Here is a 21,873-nt window from a genome sequence, read left to right as displayed (position 1 = left end):
GCATTCTAATGAGCGATGGAGATGGACCAGTGAAAAAGGCCATCAAAGCTCTCTGGGTGTAGGGCAGTGTGCCAGACTCAGGTTCTGAGTACGGTTATGGTGGCAGTAAATAGCCCTGTGGAGGTAGTTTATGTGTCCCCATGTGGCAACCACCCCCACCCCCCCCACCCCCTCCCAATTCCAGCTCTGACACACCCTGCATTGCTAATTTACAAGGCAGCTCATTAATGGTGTGTGATTTACAATGCTCATTTGAATCTCTGATCTCTGCCTGATGAAATCATCACCTTACAGAGGCTACACACACACACACACACACACACACACACACACACACACACACACACACACACACACACACACACACACACAGAAACACAAGCACTGTCCAGACAAAATCCTTTTCTCTTGTTCTCAGCACTACACTCTGAGGCAAATGACAAATAAATAAAACAGTGTATAATGAAGGAAAGAAAAGTCAACTTTAAAAAGACCAAAGAACTGAAAAAAATATTGTTCAATCAGCTATATGTATATATATATATATATATATATATATATATATATATATATATATATATATATATAAAAAATATATTTAAAAAAAATATTAAAATAATATTTGAAAGAAAGAAAGAAAGAAAGAAAGAAAGAAAGAAAGAAATAGATTTAGACCAAGATCTCATCCAAAATCAAAACCTACAGATTTCAAATTAGATCTACACATCACCTCAAAGAATGAAATCAGGCCTACACAACATTTTCCAATCAAATTACACTTCCATATTGCCTTCCATCAAATTAAAATTAGACCTACACAATACCTCACATTACACAAGCAGGCCTACCGAGGATTTCACTAAAATGGGAGTACATTAGCCAAAATTAGAGGCATAAAGCAGAGGCAAGAGGCAGAGGTCTACCTTTCTCCATTCTTGTTCAGAGCTATTTGTTTATGTAGTCACATCATAAAATCAGACCTTACAAGAACCGTGTGCAGTCAAATAAAGCCACAACATGTCTCCTTATTATCCTTATAGTCACATAACAGAGTGGCCGCTGATCTCACCACTGCTCTCTCAGTCAGACGGAGCTGTTTCCTCCCCTTGGGACGGGCCAAATTCCTGAACTGATGAAACAGATCTGCACGATGAAATTGCCAATTACAGAAATTGGATTCAGAGCACTGCTTTGTATGTTGATGAGCCTGGGCTTGTATGACGGGCTTTAGATCGATATGACAGTGAATAGACTTGAATTTGGGGTGGAAAAACATCACCTTCACAACGTTACCCTCCCCTTCCTCTCCATCTCCTTTATTTTTTCTGTCTTCTCTATCTGGGATGTCTGTGATGAGGAAATCAGAATGTCAGACTCAACCAGAGCTAATTGGGCCTCTGATGTGTAATCAGTGCCGGACAAATGTGACAGTTCTGGTCATTAGCCGCAGCAACGCAAGTTATGTGTCGAAACGTCACAGCGCGGTTCAGCTCACTCCCGAAACACACCCGGCGAATGGCCAGCCGCGTACATGCTCATAAACGCGGCTGTCTGCCAACTGGCCGTACTGTGTCCTATTGATCTGCCTTTGCTCACAGCCTGCTGTCATCTGACACTTGCGCATACACACTCAGAGAAATTAGAGGCGGCGCATCAAAAAGGTCCACAGCCTGGGCCCAATCACACAGGCCCGTCCCTGGCATTGATTGCACAGGCTGCTTTAGAAAACATGAATCTAAAGCAGGAAAGGCCTGAGATGTGCCAACTCGCCTCTGAGGGACAGACGCAGGCCCTGTTTACACCTGGTATTTAGATATGTTACTGGTGATCTCATCAGTATGATCAGCTGTGACACATGGTAGAAAAAAACACGTCTCCTGACTTGAAGGAAGCTAATTTTACATTCAATTGACCTTGTATAGCAATTTGTTGCAAATTAAAATGTTTGCTTTTCCATTATGTATTCTAAATTGTTGTTGTAAATTCGCCTGAATTGTCAATTTGTCACCGAGGTAATGTTATCTAACTGGTTAACATAATTTAGGTTTTGTCGAATTAGCAAAACTGACATAATATAGACTTCATCAAGAACAGTTAGAAAAGTTTTACGTGCAGCTAAATCTTCATTGTACATCATTGTTTTCTGGCAAAATGTGTTTATTAATTAATGGAGTTTATAGTTGTGCAATTTCCAACTGTTGCACAAATTTTTATGAACAAAAAATGTTTTGTAATGAATGTAACATTTAATGTAAAAATCTAGAAAATATTTAAAAAAATTTTTTTCTCTTTATGAACTATATATATATATATATATATATATATATATATATATAAATATATATATATATATATATATATATACACAAAAAATAAATATATATTTTTTAAATATTTCAGGATGATTTAAAAAATGTTAAGTTAATGTTACAATGTTAAGTTAGTGTTGTTAATGTTACAAAAACTTAATAAGTGGGAAAAATAAGTATTATTAAATTAAATAAATATTTCTAGCGTATCTAAAAATGCATTGGTAAAAGTAAAAATTTAAAATTCATTGAAAGTGTTGGCAGTGCAAGTGAAAATTGAAACTACTGAGCCAGCAGAAAAATAAAACTTATTGTTGAGTCCTGATTCAGTGGCATCCTGTTTCAAATGGTTTGTCCAAAACTGATGTTAATACCAGGTGTAAACCTGGCCAACATGTGCACACACAAAAACAAGTTAACCAGCTAACAGAGCGTAACGTTCCCAAGTCTCTCTAGACAATGTCCTAATAGAAAAGCAGTGATCACGCTCAGACGCCCGCATAACCTGCGGTCCATGAAGCGCCATCAGTGCCGTGTGATGCGGGCTGCTGAGTCTATAGGTAAGAGTTGGATTAACACAATAAGGCAGGTCAATCTCCCGCTCTAATGTCCCAGACGCACAGAGGGAAACGGCTGGACACACACGGCTGCCAGCGGCCGGCGCTCAATAACTGGCTGAATGTCAGTTTGGCTCACTGGCAGACTCCTGCCCTTTCACAGAGCTCTGAATTATTAAGCAGCCATCTCACATCCTGTCTCTCTCTCTCTCTCTCTCTCTCTCTCAGCTCAGTGTCCATGTGAATGGCTTCTGTATGGAGGATAAGGAGAGACATGCAGGACAAATCGAGGATAATGGGGAAAGTAGGTATGCAAAACAGCCTAAAAGTTAGTTTGGAAAGGATTAGGTCAGAGGAAGCCTCAGATACACACTGGCCCACAGCACCAAGACACAAAGATGGAGACAGAAAGAAGAAAAAGTTCATTTTCGTTTACTCTGCTGCTGGTCAGTGACCCTTAATATGGAGGAAGTCTCTCTCAATGGGAGAGCAACATTCTGACCTGATCGAAGAGCTGATGGGGTCAGGAGGAGAAGAGTGTGTGATGAGTGAAGGGAAGAGAGTGTGAAAAGTTGAAATATGTTACTTTTGCTTCATCTCACATAACGTTATCCTTAAAGGGATAGTTCACCCAAAAATTACAATTCTGTCATTCCAATTTACAGACCCTCATGTCATTCCAAAGACTTAGGTTAATCTTCTGAACACAAATTAAGATATTTTTAATGAAACCACAGAGAGGTTTCCGTACCTCCATTGAAAGTCCAAGGAACCAAAATTCAGAAAGCCCCAAGAGGCCTTAAAGTTGTTGTTAAACAAATCAATCTGATTTAGGCTTTTATTCTTGTATAAACACATACATAAAGCGCATCACATATGATAAACTCAGAAGCTTGTGTGTGCGTCACGTGCGCTAGAACAAACCTCACTGATTTTCGCGCATCATGTACGCACGTTTGAGCTTCCATATTTACCATATGTGATGTGCTTGATGTATGTGTGTCATATGTGAATAAAAGCCTAAATTAAATCTGTTTAATTTTATTTAAAGTGATTGTATTTCTTCACAAGACTTGGATTAATTCCTTTGATTAATATGGATTCATTTTATGATGCCTTTATGACCTTTTTGAACTTCTAAGTTTTGGTTACCTGAACTTTCAATGGATGGACTAAAACCTCAGCTTTCACTTAAAAAAAAAAAAAAATGTTTTAAAGGTTAACCAAAGCATTATGAGTTTGTGACAGCATGAGGGTGAGTAAATGTTGATAAAATTTTCCTTTTTAGGGTGAACTATCTTATTTAATGCTAAAGCTGACAGAAATGTTTGTGTGATTAAGCCACTTAAAGGATACAGTAGTTCACCCAAAAATGGAAGTTTGCTCATTTACTCACCTCATGTCGTTCCGAACCTGTATGTCTTTAGTTCTTCTGGGGAACACAAATTAATTTTTTTTTTTTTTTTAAAGTTTCAACTATTTTGTATCAAACAATGAAAATCAAAGTGGCTCAAAACAACATTGGACCCCACTGACTTTCAGTGTATGGACAATAAAACACTGGGACATTTCTCAAAATATCTTATTATGCGTTTCACAGAGGAAATGGTCTTATAGGTTTGAAATAACAAGAGAGTGAGTACAGGACAGAACAGAATTTAAATTTTCGGGTTACCTATCCCTTTAAGACCATGAATATACAGAATGCAGATACATACGTAACTTGCATTATGAAGTTGCTGTTACCCATAAATTGAATATTAATGACTGTGACCTGTGTCATATCAGAAGCTGACCTGAACAAGACAACTAACCATAGAAAAACAGCTATAGCGCCCCTTGTGGCAATGCTGACAATGTAACACATACTTGCGGCTCATTTCAGAATGCAACAGTGCATGAAATTGGGATTGCATAGCAAGAACTGTTTGCAAGAATTTTGGGTCTAACTCTAAACATAACTCTAAAAACAGACTGATCTTGAAGGATTTTGATTTAGGGACATGTCCAACTAGGATAAATAATGTTAAGCATCATGAATAGAAATGTGTTTAATATGCTAAGTGTGTGAGAATGGGTACGCGGTACACGTGGATTGTGTGTAAGAGGGTGTTTTGTGAGTCTGAGAGTGTGTATGACAGAGGCTGTGGGCCGAGATGGATGGAGATGAGAGAGCAGGCTACTGGGACAGCTGACGCACAATGACGGGAAATTGGACCGCTGCTATGAATGAAGAGCAGGTGGAGGCAGGTGTGGGAGAGGGAGATGCTGATGTTTACGGATGAGGGGATTGTTATAGAGGAGGTCCCATGTGCTCTACTCTGATGTGGCCTTATGTAGCACTGACACAGCAGCTCTGCGGTTGACTGAAACCATGCGCCAAAACACGAATAATGGTGTGAACTTGAGAGAAGGCCTGAAGAGAGAGAAACAGAGAATTCTTAAAGTCTGATCATGGTGACGATGCATGTCATGTAAAAGTTTCTGTATTTGCTTTATTTATTTTTTGCGTAGATATTTTAAGATATTTAAAAATATAATGACTTTGATATATTTATTCTACACTGAACAATCAATTTCAAATTTTTTTTTATTATGATATCATTTAAAGGGCTTAAAGTATATATATACAGTACCGTCCAAAAGTTTGGAACCACTAAGATTTTTAATGTTTTTAAAAGAAGTTTCGTCTGCTCACCAAGACTACATTTATTTAATTAAAAATACAGTAAAAAACAGTAATATTGTGAAATATTATTACAATTTAAAATAACTGTGTAGTATTTAAATATATTTGACAAAGTAATTTATTCCTGTGATGCAAAGCTGAATTTTCAGCATCGTTACTCCAGTCTTCAGTGTCACATGATCCTTCAGAAATCATTCTAATATGCTGATTTGCTACTCAATAAACATTTATGATTATTTTCAATGTTGAAAACAGTTGTGTACTTTTTTTTTCAGGATTCCTTGATGAATAGAAAGTTCAAAAGAACAGCATTTATCTGAAATACAAAGCTTCTGTAGCATTATACACTACCGTTCAAAAGTTTGGGGTCAGTAAGAATTTTTATTTTTATTTTTTTTGAAAAGAAATTAAAGAAATGAATACTTTTATTCAGCAAGGATGCAATAAATCAATCAAAAGTGGCAGTAAAGACATTTATAATGTTACAAAAGATTAGATTTCAGATAAACACTGTTCTTTTGAACTTTCTATTCATCAAATAATCCTGAAAAAAATATTGTACACAAATATTTTGTACAATTGTACACATTAAATGTTTCTTGAGCAGCAGATCAGCATATTAGAATGATTTCTGAAGGATCATGTGACACTGAAGACTGGAGTAATGATGCTGAAAATTCAGCTTTGCATCACAGGAATAAATTACTTTGTGAAATATATTCAAATAGAAAACAGTTATTTTAAATTGTAATAATATTTCACAATATTACTGTTTTTTATTGTATTTTTAATTAAATAAATGTAGCCTTGGTGAGCAGACGAAACTTCTTTTAAAAACATTAAAAATCTTAGTGGTTCCAAACTTTTGGACTGTACTGTATTTATATATATATATATTATTCAAAATAATTATTATACACATATACACGTTTGAAAATGTCAGTAAGCTTTTAAGAATATCACATTTTTTATCCTTTATATCCTATAAATATGCACATTTTGCTCAAATAAAAAGGAGTATCCCTTGAGAAAACTTTCTGACATTCATAATTAAAAAAATCATTCTATCTGTAAAAATATTTTTTCAAAATATAAGATTATAATAAAAAAAAATTCTATAATATAGATTATATAAGCTATGTCGACAAGCTCAGTCAGTATGTGCACCTTAGAGGCATTATTCTCCAAAAAACTATGGAAATGCAGAGAAAATATCAGCTGAAGTGGCAAGAAACAGCAATGGGACATAGTTTGCAGAACTTACAATTTTACTCTACTCAGGTCAAATTATTCACTGGCAGCTGGCCACATGCAGGAGGTGGACAAACCACAAAATCACCTATAAACATATAGACTAGTTTAGCCATTTACATTTCATGGTTTCAAGATGTTAACTTTCAGCTGGCTGAAGGCACGTATACAATATTTGTTATTTTGTACAGGGCTTCTGCAGCATATATGACCTGAATCAGTGCAGAAAGCTGGATGAGTCAAGAGGGCGTGTGAATGAACAGTGTCTGAATATTAATGCACAGCCCTGGACTGAGATCCATGTGTGTACGTGTGCATTTTAAAGCAAGACACACTCTTGCCCTTCACATTCTAAAGCTGCTGTTTGTAGCTCAAACTCAAAAAGCTCATTACCAGCATCCAAATATTCTTATACTGTATAATTCACACATCCAGGGCCAGCGACCAGACTCAAACAGTCAAACTCCTACTCACCTGTTCTCTTACAGTAGCTGCGAGCCACAAGTCCGAAGAATTCTCAATCAATACTCAGCTGCTGATCCATGCGACAGCATAAACTTTCAACTTACCACATCGGCACCTCATAACAGACATTAATCCCCCGGCCTGGAAATCAATACACCATCATTTCTCTTTTGTGTATTCAGCACCCTAAACAATCCGGCAATAACAAACACAAGCAAACACGGGCTGTATTAATGTCCCCATCCGTTAAAACAGTCTAATGAAGCTTTGTCTCATAAATGACTCTGTCTGGGAGCGTAAGCAATGTTAAATATACATTACTCTGAGCCCGGGAAGTGTGCGGTCAGTGTCGCGCAGACTCCAGCACAAATTTGGTGTGGCTACACAAACAACCGTCTATGAATAAATAAATGGAGAGCGGCGCCTGTCCGGACAAAAAGGAAGAGTCTGCCTCACGCCTCGGGCTAATTTACACCAGCCTAGCGGCCACAAACAAATAAAAAGAAGATGACGTGATGAGGGAGTTCAACTTTTCCTCATTAGATCAAGTCAGAAAATGGAAAAGTAATATTGATTTTTAAAGCACAACATGAGCGTGCCGTGGTCAACGTTTAAGTAATGGAGAGATTTCAAAGCTCGTCATAAAGTCTGTAAAGTGCACTTCTTTTTGGAGTGCCTGAATAACAGTTTAAGAAGTTTTCAGCACCACGGACAGCTCTTGACATGCCAGCACTCTATGCCAAATTTAGTGGCTCTGACAGCCAGTGTGTGTAAGACAGATCGTGAAGAGAAAAACAGAGCATCCATCTCTCCTTCTATATGAGCATGCTTGTTTATTTTAATGAGCATGTATGTGAAGTGGTACAGTGGGATGTATACTAGAATACATGGTCCAACTCATCCGGATCCTCAGCGGAGAAGCCATATCTTGCCATCAATCATGGGGAGAAGACTCGGGAGGGAGACAGAAACGGGGAGAGAGATAAACAGAGAGAGAGACATGGGGGTGGAGGCAGTTGCAGGTTTGCTGCCAGTTTCTTGATTAATCTGGACAATATTCTGTCTTATGAGTCATTTCATTCCCCAACATAGCCTGGCTCTCCTCTCCTCTCCTCTCGCACAATAAAGAGGTCTCGGCAAAGGCTATTGACCACTTTCTAAAGATCCGCCAGCCTGGAAGACAAATGAAGTGTGGCCTCACATTCAGCCATATTAATATAATAATGATATCCGGGTCTGTGTCCCTGGCCGCCACACCTCAGCCCTGTAATGTAGGATTTGATGAAGAAGGAGAGCCGAGGAATTACATTCGATTAGCACTAAACAAGAGAATGAGACGTGGAGAGATTAAATCAATCAAGTGCGGGACCAGGACAGTCACAGAGGGAGTGTGTATATGTGCTGTGTGTGTGAGAGATAATATGCCCTTAACACCTCGAATCTCTAAACAGTCATTCCCTCTCCTAGACAGTCTATTCTGCGTGAGTGAGATCTTTTTAGAAGGGCCAACGAGGTGCAAAGCATTCTGGGTAAGAGGCGATAATACTTCCCCTCAGCAGATCTCTGCCGTTATGCAGAGCGAGAAGAGCAGAGCTGTGCAATACCACCGAGACATGCCTAGAAGAATGAGGCGCTATCTGAGGGAAAAGCGTTTTAGAGGGAAGGAGTGCCGAGATTCCTCATAGGCTTCTTTTCTCATTACCTCCTCTCCTCCCCTGTCTTATTACTGAGACTTTTCTCAATAAAGAAGATCTAGACTGGATAAAAAGGCAGCCACACTTGCAGTCTCTGTACGCTTCCCTCTTCTTTCGCTCCCTCTCTGTGATCACATTCCCTGAAAATGTAGTTTTGTGTCATCGTTTGAGGCTTGGCTGTGCTCGGATTGGGGTATGTGCATACTTAGCGGCCATGTAACATTTGAGAATCTGCTCTCTGGGACAGTGGTGTCGCATAGACAGAATTTTGACTAAACAACAAAAGGTCTGGTGCACATTAGCGTCTTATTCTGGCCTAGAAAGAAAGAAATTCGCCTGACTCAAATGTAAATCAATCAGCTTGAGGTTGATTCATATTTACGCTACAGCTAAAAAGTATGGGGTCGGTCAGATTTTTGGGTTTGGTCAAATGTTTCTAATGCTTACATTTTTTAATGTAAATTTTGTGCCCTTGCTGAATAAAAATCTGATGAGATTTTTGACCAGTATGTACTGTATCAGACAATCAGTGAACAGACAATGTGTGGCCCGTCTGAGGCTAAGATTACTGGAACACAGCGAGGCTGCCACCAAGCCCCAAAGCCTGATAGCATATGTGTAAGACATAGTCATGCTGGAACAACTTGCTCTATCCTGGAGAAAGAAATTGAGCACCTGAAGCGGCAGTGAAGCAGAACATGAGTCAGCTTAGAGGATACTGAGAAAGCATGGGACAGACTAAGAATAAGGATTCTCAGAAGATGGAAATGTTGCTACAATTTCAAAGCCTGCAATAAGTAAGACACTAAAGGACTAATGTTCTTCTAGTTAGGAGTATATTGTGTCACAGTAAACTCTAGAAAACAGTGTTTTTAACCTTAATTAGTGGCTGCTATGGCAAGCATCACTTTTGCTTTTGTTCATGTTTAGGGATAGAGTTCTAAACAAACATCTACTAAACTTCAGCTAGTATGACCCGCATTGATTGTGCTATGGACATGTTATTTTTTAAAGGGGACCTATAATGCCCCTTTTGCAAGAAGTAATATACAGGTGCTGGTCATATAATTAGAATATCATCAAAAAGTTGATTTATTTCACTAATTCCATTCAAAAAGTGAAACTTGTATATTATATTCATTCATTACACACAGACTGATATATTTCAAATGTTTATTTCTTTTCATTTTGATGACTATAACTGACAACTAAGGAAAGTCCCAAATTCAGTATCTCAGAAAATTAGAATATTGTGAAAAGGTTCAATATTGAAGACACCTGGTGCCACACTCTAATCAGCTAATTAACTCAAAACACCTGCAAAGGCCTTCAAATGGTCTCTCAGTCTAGTTCTGTAGGCTACACAATCATGGGGAAGACTGCTGACCATTGACACCTTGCACAAGGAGGGCAAGACACAAAAGGTCATTGCAAAAGAGGCTGGCTGTTCACAGAGCTCTGTGTCAAAGCACATTAATAGAGAGGCAAGGGAAGGAAAAGATGTGGTAGAAAAAAAGTGTACAAGCAATAGGGATAACCGCACCCTGGAGAGGACTGTGAAACAAAACCCATTCAAAAATGTGTGGGAGATTCACAAAGAGTGGACTGCAGCTGGAGTCAGTGCTTCAAGAACCACTACACACAGACGTATGCAAGACATGGGTTTCAGCTGTCGCATTCCTTGTGTCAAGCCACTCTTGAACAACAGACAGCGGACTGTAGACAAAGGACTGAACTGCTGCTGAGTGGTCCAAAGTTATGTTCTCTGATGAAAGTAAATTTTGCATTTCCTTTGGAAATCAGGGTCCCAGAGTCTGGAGGAAGAGAGGAGAGGCACACAATCCACGTTGCTTGAGGTCCAGTGTAAAGTTTCCACAGTCAGTGATGGTTTGGGGTGCCATGTCATCTGCTGGTGTTGGTCCACTGTGTTTTCTGAGGTCCAAGGTCAACGCAGCCGTATACCAGGACGTTTTAGAGCACTTCATGCTTCCTGCTGCTGACCAACTTTATGGAGATGCAGATTTCATTTTCCAACAGGACTTGGCACCTGCACACAGTGCCAAAGCTACCAGTACCTGGTTTAAGGACCATGGTATCCCTGTTCTTAATTGGCTAGCAAACTTGCCTGACCTTAACCCCATAGAAAATCTATGGGGTATTGTGAAGAGGAAGATGCGATATGCCAGACCCAACAATGCAGAAGAGCTGAAGGCCACTATCAGAGCAACCTGGGCTCTCATAACACCTGAGCAGTGCCACAGACTGATCGACTCCATGCCACGCCACATTGCTGCAGTAATTCAGGCAAAAGGAGCCCCAACTAAGTATTGAGTGCTGTACATGCTCATACTTTTCATGTTCATACTTTTCAGTTGGCCAAGATTTCTAAAAATCCTTTCTTTGTATTGGTCTTAAGTAATATTCTAATTTTTTGAGATACTGAATTTGGGATTTTCCTTAGTTGTCAGTTATAATCATCAAAATTAAAAGAAATAAACATTTGAAATATATCAGTCTGTGCGTAATGAATGAATATAATATACACGTTTCACTTTTTGAATGGAATTAGTGAAATAAATCAACTTTTTGATGATATTCTAATTATATGACCAGCACCTGTAGTTGCTGTGGAGTTGATTCAACTCATCAACTAGCATGTGGCGCCATATTAATCTTTCATGCAAATCCAGTGTTGAATTGACCCTCGTTTGTGAAGCAGTCCGGTGTAAAATGACAGCATGGTAACAACACTCTACTACAACAACTCTTCCTCTTCTCTAAAGCCCTGGATACACTGCACGATTTTAGCAATCCTATAAGATCATTACTTTATCACACTGTGCGACATGGATCTATTAAACTTGGGTACGACATGCATGTAGACTGTACGATGATGACACCTGTTGAATCGTAGGCTATGATGCAAGTTTCTATAGAAGAATAAAACGTCATCAGCATGCGCTACTGGTAAACAAAACACTTTGTTGAATCACACTTTGGCAGTTGTAGTTTTTATGTGTGCTGAAAATAAAAAGGAAGCATTGAAAGAAGAAGAGAAAAGAGCTTGAGGTAAGCAGTTTTAAGTTTTAGCGCCATGTCGCGTTGATTTCATGTCGCATTTTTATTGGCTGGTCAGTAGACGTAGGTCGTAGACCGGGAAAATCTTTGCCGTATTTGAACCAATTAACCACCAATTAAGAGCCATGATCACAGAAATTGCCACGATTGTTTCACGATGGCAATCTTTCGTCTGGGACAGCCAAAAATCGTGCAGTGTATTCCGGGCTTAAAGCAGCCCAACATGGCCTTGACCCCTTTGTTGCATGTTCTCAGGGGGCAGGTTTTATGTAAATTTTAGGGTTTGTGATGTCACTAACCCGGGAAGAACCTCGTTGTAGTCCCTACCAGCCGGATGTTGTACTCCTTAAACAGCAAATTCTATAAAAATTTGTCCCTTTGCATTGAACTTTGAGCGTCCTAACTTTGCAGACATTGCTTATGCTCTAACATCAACATTACACACTAACTAAAGTTAAAAAAGTGAAATCATAATCAACAAACCCTTTAATTAAAAAATGCGACACTAATTCAAAATGTTGAATCAAATTGCTGACTGGTTATTTGGTTGATACTGTGCAATCAAAATGACACTTAAAAATATTAAATAAAATGTTTTACGTTGAAAAAACAAAAGTCATGCAATTATTGTGTTTTATGATCAATGATTGCTGTCACTTGTGAGTCTATCCTTAGTATATGTCCTTAAAAATCAGGAATATCTATCTTTTGTGTTCTTTTAAAGGCTTCATCTGCATGCGATTCCTCTCTGGACCTTCCTCTGTGCTGGGCTGTAGTCTCGAGGTTAGCTTTGATCAGTGGGTGAGCTCAGGCTCCAGCGGGCTGAGGGGTTAATGTTTAATCTCCCTGCCTGTCTCCATTACAGCTGAATTACACTTGAAGGTGTGCAACTCGGCTCCAAATAAAAGGGGAAAAAGAGGGGTACAAATATGATGGCTTCAGAAAAATAACAATAGGTAACTGAGTTCCCAACAGGTGTCCAAGTCTCTGGCAGTCTTACCTGTAAAAGCCAGTAGCACCTGCGGTGGAAGGTAGGGATGATGGAGGAGTGGACATAACAGCCGTACAGACACTGGGGAAAAAACACACAGACAGAACCACATGGTTAGTAAAGAACCCTTTGACCTTGTCCCATGGTGTATGGCCATGTATGAAAAACAAGGGTATGGTAGGGGTTATGGGGGTCTGGCTCTCTCACAGTGTTAAACTTGAATAGAAAATTATGTTTTTAACAGACAATTCAGCAGATTTACTCTAAATAAAACAAAACAACTAGAATACACCTAAGATTTAATTTTTTTTAAATATATATATTTTTTTTTTATTGAACATTATATATTTCATATAAAATATGTTAGTATTGTCACCACTTTCAATTACAGTAGTTCCTCTCCAACACTGCTGGCATTAGTGACCCATATAAGCTGAGGACTGACTCTCGCCCATGTGGCCAGGGAACGGACAGGACACTCAGAGGTTTGCCAGGGCTGAAATGAGTCATGTGATTTTGAAAAGACATCTGTGATGTTGTGCTGTTGCTGGGTGCCGGCTTTCTACCCAAACATATTATTTGCAAGCACTCAAGCCAAAGAGCTTGGCTCTTTCTGGAATAAATCAAATATCCATTTCTATGGTTACAGCTCCTCTACAATGCACACAGGGAATATTTATTTACCTGCGGAGAATTGGAAAACAAAGCGGTCTTGGTGCATTCACACACACACACACACACACACACACACACACACACACACACACACACACACACACACACACGCACATACACAAACTTGCATGGATGTATGCACACATGTACACACATGCCTGCAGATACACACGGGCACACACACACTAAGAAATAATGGACTTTTTTGGAAGATCTAAAGAAGGTTAAGGGCACCGTTATACTGCAATGACAAGCTAATGTGGCATACGAGTTAGGATTGTGTGTCCAGTGTTGGTTGTACAAGACTAAACAAAAGTTAAAATCACAAAGTGTGCAAATGAAAACTATAGTTAAGTTGAAATAGGTATTTCTAAGGCACTCTTCACAATACCATTTCAAGAGAGCTCTACAAAAGATCAGAGCCTTGGCAATTCCTAACAAGGTATAGATAGGAGAAGGATCAATCCTTGAGAGAAATCTTGTTAGTCTTGGCAGGAGGAACTCACTCTCCTCTCGTCAGCAATATTGTTTCTACAAAACCATATATTTTTACATACTACAGTTGATTTTGAGTAAGCATAAAAGCAAAAACACAGAGGTTATTTCTGGAATGGCATGCCTGCATACTATTGCTCTGAAGATATATACTGTATATACTCAAGCTTAGAGTATCTTGAGGATGAGTTTCTTGACTCTTATTTGATCAGATTGCAAAGAGTTAAAGATGAAATGTGTAAAATTTATGAGGATCTATTGACAGAAATGCAATATAATATACATAACTATGTTTTTTAATGGTGTATAAAGACCTTGCATAATGAACCATTATGCTTTTATTACCTTAGAATGAGCCATTTCTATTTACATACACCATGGGCCCCCCCTCCATGTCAAGTCGTCATTTTGCGACAGCATGTTTCTACAGTAGCCCTAAATGGACAAACACTCTACAGAGTGCGTTTCATCACTATGTTGTTCTTCTTCTAAATCGTTCATGATTTTAGAGGAAGCTTGCATCGTCACTACGTTGAATATGCACGAATAAGAAGTAGTAGTAGTAGTCGTCTGGTTTATTAGAAGCAGAGACCGTTCTTTGTTAGAAGTAAGAAGAAACCTCATTGCTTGACTAACGTACTCTCTGCTGTCCCAGACGACGACATCTTTGACTTGTGTCGGCCAGACGGCCACCATAGCTTCTCTATTTTGCTTCGAAAGGGAGAGGTGAGCTGCCATTGGTCGCAACCTCACCACTAGATGCCACTAAAATTTACACACTGCACCTTTAAGATACACTATATGATCAAAAGTTACAGAAAAGATATTTATGTTACAAAAGATTTCAAAATAAAATCTGTAATTTTATCTTTCTATCTGAAATCCTGAAAAAATATAATTTCTACACAAATATTGAGCAGCGCAACTGTTTTTATTTTAAATATTTCTCATTTTCTTTAATCAATTTAAAATAGAAAACAGCTGTTTTAAATTTTAATATTTCAGAATGTTTACTGTATCTTTGATCAAATAAATACAACCTTAAAGAGCATAAGAAACTTCTTTCAAAAACTAAACAAAAAACCTCCAAAACAACTCCAAACTTTGATGTATATATTGCATTTATCCCCCCAAAAATAGATTTAAAATATGCATTAAAAATGCATTAACAACCATTTTATTTTTGTAATGACAACTGTGCACCACTTGCTGAATTAAACATGCAACGTAGTGAGGTCATGTGACAATCATGTAGCAGGTACATATACAGCATGGGCGTTTCCTCCGTAAAAGCCAAGGGAGGCAGAGCCTCCCCCAAAAAATAGGATGAGAAAATAATCCATATTACATATAAAACAACACAAATATTACAAATTATGACATTAAAAAGAGCGCAAGTCACTCACCCAACAGTGACAACGACATTGATAAATAGAACATTACATTGTTAATGTATAATTACAAAATAGAAATGTCTTTGGTTTCTTTTTTTCTTTTTTGATGTAAAGTAATATTCATTTAACAAGGAAGATGTGTCAATGTTAAGAGAAATGCATGAATTTACATTGAGTTCATAAATAAATAAATAAAAAATGTGCCTCCTCAGTTCAGAACACCACTGCACGCCACTAATATACAGTAATATACGGCAAAGTATTCAGTTAGTAGTAAGACAGTAATCCATTCAGATCTCCATCTCACTTTCTTTCTATCACCAGCAGCAGCATAAAACAAACAAGCGAGTGTGTCTTTGTGCTGACACAAACTCCCTGGCCGTGTCAATGCACTCAGATACTCATGAGCAAACAAACACTATACTCAGCAAAGCATTGAGGTCCTGTGTATCTCACAGGTTCCAGCTTACTCCTCTGCTAATCCTGTACTGTCATCCATTCCTCTATACAGAAAGAGAAAGAGTGTGAGAGGGCCAGACAGACAGAGATCTCAGCAAAGCTTTCTACCAGGGGCGTTTTCTCAGAGAAGGCAAGGGAAGCAGTGCCTCCGACAAAACGCCACTGCTTTTATAAGTTGAGCTTCCATCCAGATCTGGATCCAAACATATGAGAACACATTTCTCCATCTGCATCTGACAGATAATGTCTACATGTGGATGTCTGCTATATGTACCAGGCCAAGCGCTCTGAGTGCCTGTTCCGCAGTATTGACAGGTGTGTGTGGTTCCTTACTGTTCATCCCACTGTGCGGACTGGAGAGTGAATAAATTAGCCCCAGGCAGCTTCTGTTTACTCAATTTAAGAAATACACAAAGTGTTCAGCAGGCATAAACAAGACGCCTGGGCCGTGTCAGACTGTAGCACCTGTCAGAGCTGATACGGGAATCAATGTAAACCGTCCATCGGCTACACACACGCTGTTTGCACACTGTCAGGGCTTACACACATACATAACAGTATAGCTCAGTTACAAAACCTAGCAAGCCTGCATGTTGCCTGCAAAGGCAGCTCCGACAATCACTGAACCTCAAATGTGACTGGTTTGGAGTGATTTAGATCGGCAACAACTTTTCGTGCCGAGCATACAGCGCTCTGGAAGGGAGACTTGACTCACAAATAGATTTTGCTGTTAGCATGTTGCTAAGCTAATGCCTGGTGATACTATAAGCACAAAAAATACAAATATTTTTTAAATTACATTAACATATTACATCATATATTTGTATATATTTTTATTCTAAATCATCGTATTTTTTATTACTGTTCTACAAACTGTGTACTGGAGAGTGAATAAATTAGCCCTAGGAAGCCTCTGTTTATTAGGTTTACTGTGCTTCTGTCATTAGTTTTCTGAAGAGAAAAATAGGGAAATACATTCACTCACACACACACAAACAATTCCAGGCACAGGTAGGCTGACCATCTCGCATTCTCCCTGAACATTTGATGATATAATATGCACAACAAAGCAAATGAGAAAACCGTAATCCTCTAACACAGACAACCTTATCAGTAAATCAGGACAAATATTATTCAGCTCTCTGCTGATTCTCTCTCAAGGCTGCGTGGCAATGTGACAAACTGACAATGACAGAAGCCATTATTTGCTGTCTGTGGGCTGTGACAAATGACAGCACATCAAATGGCAAGCAATTAAGGCATAATTATATTCCCACAATCACGCAGGACTTCTCTCCATTTCTCAATCTGACTTACTCTTCATTTGAAGCAGCAGCAAGACTACAAATTACAAACAGTTCTCAATGTACATCTAAAACAGACTAACTTGATGAGATGAGATTTTTTTTTTTTTTTTTTTTTTTTTTTTGGCGAAATGGGCCATTTGAGTAAAAAAAAAAATTGTGGGGTCAGTTCTTTTCAAGCGGTTCAAAATTGTAAAGTTGGTAGCTTGATTGAGTGATTACCTCTATGTAGTGGTATTTCAAAGCCAACTGTTTTTTTAATTAAAAATGTTCAAGCAACCTTGACCACTGGACCACTTGAGATGGATTGACCACAGGAAAAATGTGTATAAACATTGTGAACAGAATTTTTGTCTGTCCAAAAGTAATAAGTGCTGATTAAAACAAAAAAAAAATCAAGAGTCATCAGAGAGGAAGGACACTTTAGTCAGATGTTACATGGTCAGACAGTTGAATTGTGATTGGGACATGCAAGTTGTGGACATCTTCATAGGAGGTGTTACGCGAAGCTATCAATCAAAGCAGGTGGGCTGGCAGTGAATGCAAGGTGTCCAACCTGCCGAAGATGTGAGACTCTCATTAGGCCATAATGAAGTGTGAAGGCACTCTTAATCAGACCATGACATCTTAAGTATGGTGCCAATTTGCTGTTTTATGATGTGACAATATGTGCGATTGTAATAATGGAAGCTGACGATGAACCTCAGTCAGGGAAGATGCCATGTTTAAAGTGATGCCAATGAAAACAAGGCTGTGAGGAACAGACATACAGTCCGTTCAATACATTGTACAGTATTCAATATTGCAACATAGGCAAGACAATACAGGTGAATAGCATAAAATGACTAGAAAACTATTAGAAATCACCATATTTTTCCTAGATGATTAATCATACCACATTAAGACATTTGTCTTGTATTGCAACATTTCTGAAAGGTTATGCTTAAATATACTGAAATCTGATGAAATAGCATTAATTAAGCATTAAGCATTATTTTAGGATACATTTTCAGAAGAGAAATCTAAACACGAGATAAAGTCAGGTTTAATATTGTTTCGTTTTTGTATGACATAATATTAGAGTTATTTTATTTTTATCATGCCAAATTTAGAAAACACTGTCAACAGGCCAGAAAAAAAAAAAATCACCATATTTTTTAGGAATAACATGTTATATAAATCAGGTGAATAATATATAAACAAACCCCTCTGTAAACATCTTCAGAATATAGATATAGAAATAAAACTGGAAAGATTGGTGCATGTAAGTCCTACTGAAGTGGAGATTTATGACTCAGTGCATCAGAAAAAACAATGGTTTTGCCTGTCTTGCCTTATTAAACAGACTCATATTCTATACCTCATAGCCTCATTTTCATTTGCATCAAATTAAATATTGTGCCAACCCTGATTGAGGCCCATAAGCCTCTGAGGGAAACCAGACACCACAGAGTGTTCTCTAGTCTCATATAGCATCTATACCGAACCCCACACTAACCTTGATAGAGTTTTGTCTTATAGCACTTGCTACACAAGGAATAATTTATCAGACAGTGAATCCAGTTGGGAATACTCAATCATACAATTTGAAAGCGCATTGGCGACAACTTGATGAATTGCCTCGTAGAGTGATATAGTGAGCCGAGACCTTGTAGATAATCAAGACAAATCTATTACCAATCACTTGAACATGTACATTTGTCATGCCTTACTCTTCTTTCAGCAATACTGAACAGATCTGGATAACTATATGCATACATGACACGCAAACCCTCACGAGTATGTCCTGGTTATGAAACCTTGTGCTGCCAGATCTATTGCAGTCACCGTTTCATTAAGAAGATCAAGTTCAAGTATTATCAATCAGGCATCTATAAGTAGACCTGCCTAAGGGCTGTGGATTGAGCCTGAGGCAAAGACACAAATACAGTGGCAAGAAAAAGTTTGTGAACCCCTTGCAGAATCTGTGAAAATGAGAAGTATCATACAAAACGCATGTTATTTTTTGTTTAGTACTGTCCTGAGTAAGATATTTTACATAAAAGATGTTTACATTTAGTTCACAAGACAAAACAATAGCTGAATTTATTAAAATAACCCCATTCAAAAATATGTAAACCATTGATTCTTAATACTGTGTGTGGTTACCTGATGATCCATGACTTTTTTTTGTTTTGTGATGGTTGTTCATGAGTCTCTTGTTTGGTTCCTGAGCAGTTAAACTGAGCTCTGTTCTTAAGAAAAACCCTCTGTATCCTACAGATTCTTCAGTTTTCAAGCATTTTTGCATATTTGAACTAGGGCTGCAACAAACGATTATTTTGATAATCGATTAATCTATCGATTATTAGAACGATTAATCGACTAATTATCGATTATTGCACTGATTAATCAGTAAGCTTTGTTCGATTATTCTACTTTAGCAATTAGTTAAAATATATTATACTGTACTTTAACTAGTAAATAAACTATATATATATATATATATATATATATATATATATATATATATATATATATATATATATACACACACACACACACACACACACACACACACACACACACAACTATCGAGTTTATGGTCATTGAATGGCTTTCCTGAGGTAAATATTACATTTTGTGTGATATATTTGTTTGCAAGTTTTATTGACTTCTTTCTGCGGTTAAAACTCCAATTAAGTGATTACAATGGAGATGGATTCATTTCAGTAAGTTCAGTAAGTACTTTTTGATGTTCATTCATGTTTATTTCGCGCTGTAATAGAGAGGAATAGGTTCACATGCCGCTTGAACCGAGATGTTACAGCAATCTGCCACACGTTAAACAGCGTCACCACCACAAGTATTGTTTGAATCCCGTAGTAATATTGACTGAATTTAAAAGCTTAGACTTCGTTTTATATCAAAAGTAACCTGATCTGTCGGTGCGTTGTCTGTGTCCTCTTTGCTTTGCGATGCATCTTTCACTGTGTGAGAAAATGAACGTGTGGCGTGAGAACAGTGAGTTTGAATGAGAGTTGGTGGCCCTGCATGACAGTATTCTGTAGTTCTGCTAAACGTTATGTTTGTTATGTTTATGCTATGTTAATCTCCCACATTTCACGGGTTCGACTTCGTTTGCACTATGCTCTCCAAAGCACTGACTTCTTTTATTGGACTGGATCCGGGAGGGCTGCATTACAGTATTGCGCTACAGCGCCCCACTGGTTACACCGCGTTATTGCAGGCCCTTCAAATAGGTTGTTTGAGATCAAGAGACTATTCGACAACAAAAATATTTGTCGACAATTTTTTATTGTCGACGTTGTCGATAATGTCGACTAATCATTTCAGCCCTAATTTGAACCCTTTCCAGCAGTGACTGAATGATTTGAGATCCATGTTTTCATACTGAGGACAATTGAGGGACTCAAACTCAACTATTAAAAAAGGTTCAAACATTCACTGATGCTCCAGAAGGAAACACAATGCATTAAGAGCCGAGGGGTGAAAACTTTTGAACAGGATGAAGATGTCACAATTTCTCTCATTTTGTTTAAATATCTTTGTTTTTCATTTAGTACTGCCCTTCGGAAGCAACAGAAGATACCTGCATGTTTCCCGGAAGAAAAATTAAGTACAAATTACCTTGAGCTTCAAATTCAAAAGTTTTCACCCCTCGGCTCTTAATGCATAGTGTTTCCTTCTGGAGCATCAGTGAATGTTTGAACCTTTTTTAATAGTTGAGTTTGAGTCCCTCAGTTGTCTTCAGTGTGAAAAGACAGATCTCAAAATCATTCAGTCACTGCTGGAAAGGGTCCAAATATGCAAAAAATGCTTGAAAACTGAAGAATCTGCAGGACCTGGAGGATTTTTCTGAAGAACAGAGCTCGGTTTAACTGCTCAGAACAAACAAGAGACTCATGAACAACCATCACAAAACATAAAAACAGTCGTGGATCATCCAGGTAATTCACACAGTATTATGAATCACTATTGTGAATCATACTTTTGAATGGGGCCATTTTAATAAATTCAGCTATTGTTTTGTCTTGTGAACTAAATGCAAACATCTTTTATGTTAAAATATCTTACTCAGGACAGTACTAAATAAAAAATAACATGCATTTTGTATGATCTCTCTTATTTTGTTAAAATTATTCTAATTTTCACAGAATCTGCAATTGGTTCACAAACTTTTTCTTGCCACTGTATGTCTCCTGTCTCCTGTCCTGCAAGTTATTTAGTCTCTTTCAAGGAAGAACAGGTCTATACCTACCTTGCTGAACCCATATGGCTAGCTGAAGCAGTAACAGGCTGCCACTAAGTCTCAGACTGCCACACAGCCAATCACAACCTAACTTTCTTTACACACAGACAACTTCCAAGACTTCTGCACATCCAAGTGTGGCAGAGCTGTGCACTGTATAAAAAAAAGCCATAGAAAAACGGTAAAGGTACTTAAACAATTACTTAACTATTACTTATAAACTATTACTTAATCTAGGTATTTAAACTTTTAGACAATTT

The 21,873-nt window shown here is 38.0% G+C and overlaps 1 protein-coding gene across 1 annotated transcript in view; it reads right to left on the bottom strand.

The window, feature by feature from the left end:
* Positions 1–21,873, bottom strand: part of camta1a (calmodulin binding transcription activator 1a) — a 436,791-nt gene that overhangs the window by 86,418 nt on the left and 328,500 nt on the right. Inside the window, 1 exon segment of the mRNA XM_048177455.1 lies at positions 13,044–13,115. Coding sequence (XP_048033412.1) covers positions 13,044–13,115 — 72 coding nt within the window.

The sequence above is a fragment of the Megalobrama amblycephala genome, linkage group LG24 (assembly GCF_018812025.1).
Source record: "Megalobrama amblycephala isolate DHTTF-2021 linkage group LG24, ASM1881202v1, whole genome shotgun sequence".
NCBI lineage: Eukaryota > Metazoa > Chordata > Actinopteri > Cypriniformes > Xenocyprididae > Megalobrama > Megalobrama amblycephala.
Note: the sequence above shows the minus strand (reverse complement) of the source record. Positions and strands in the feature narration are given on the sequence as shown.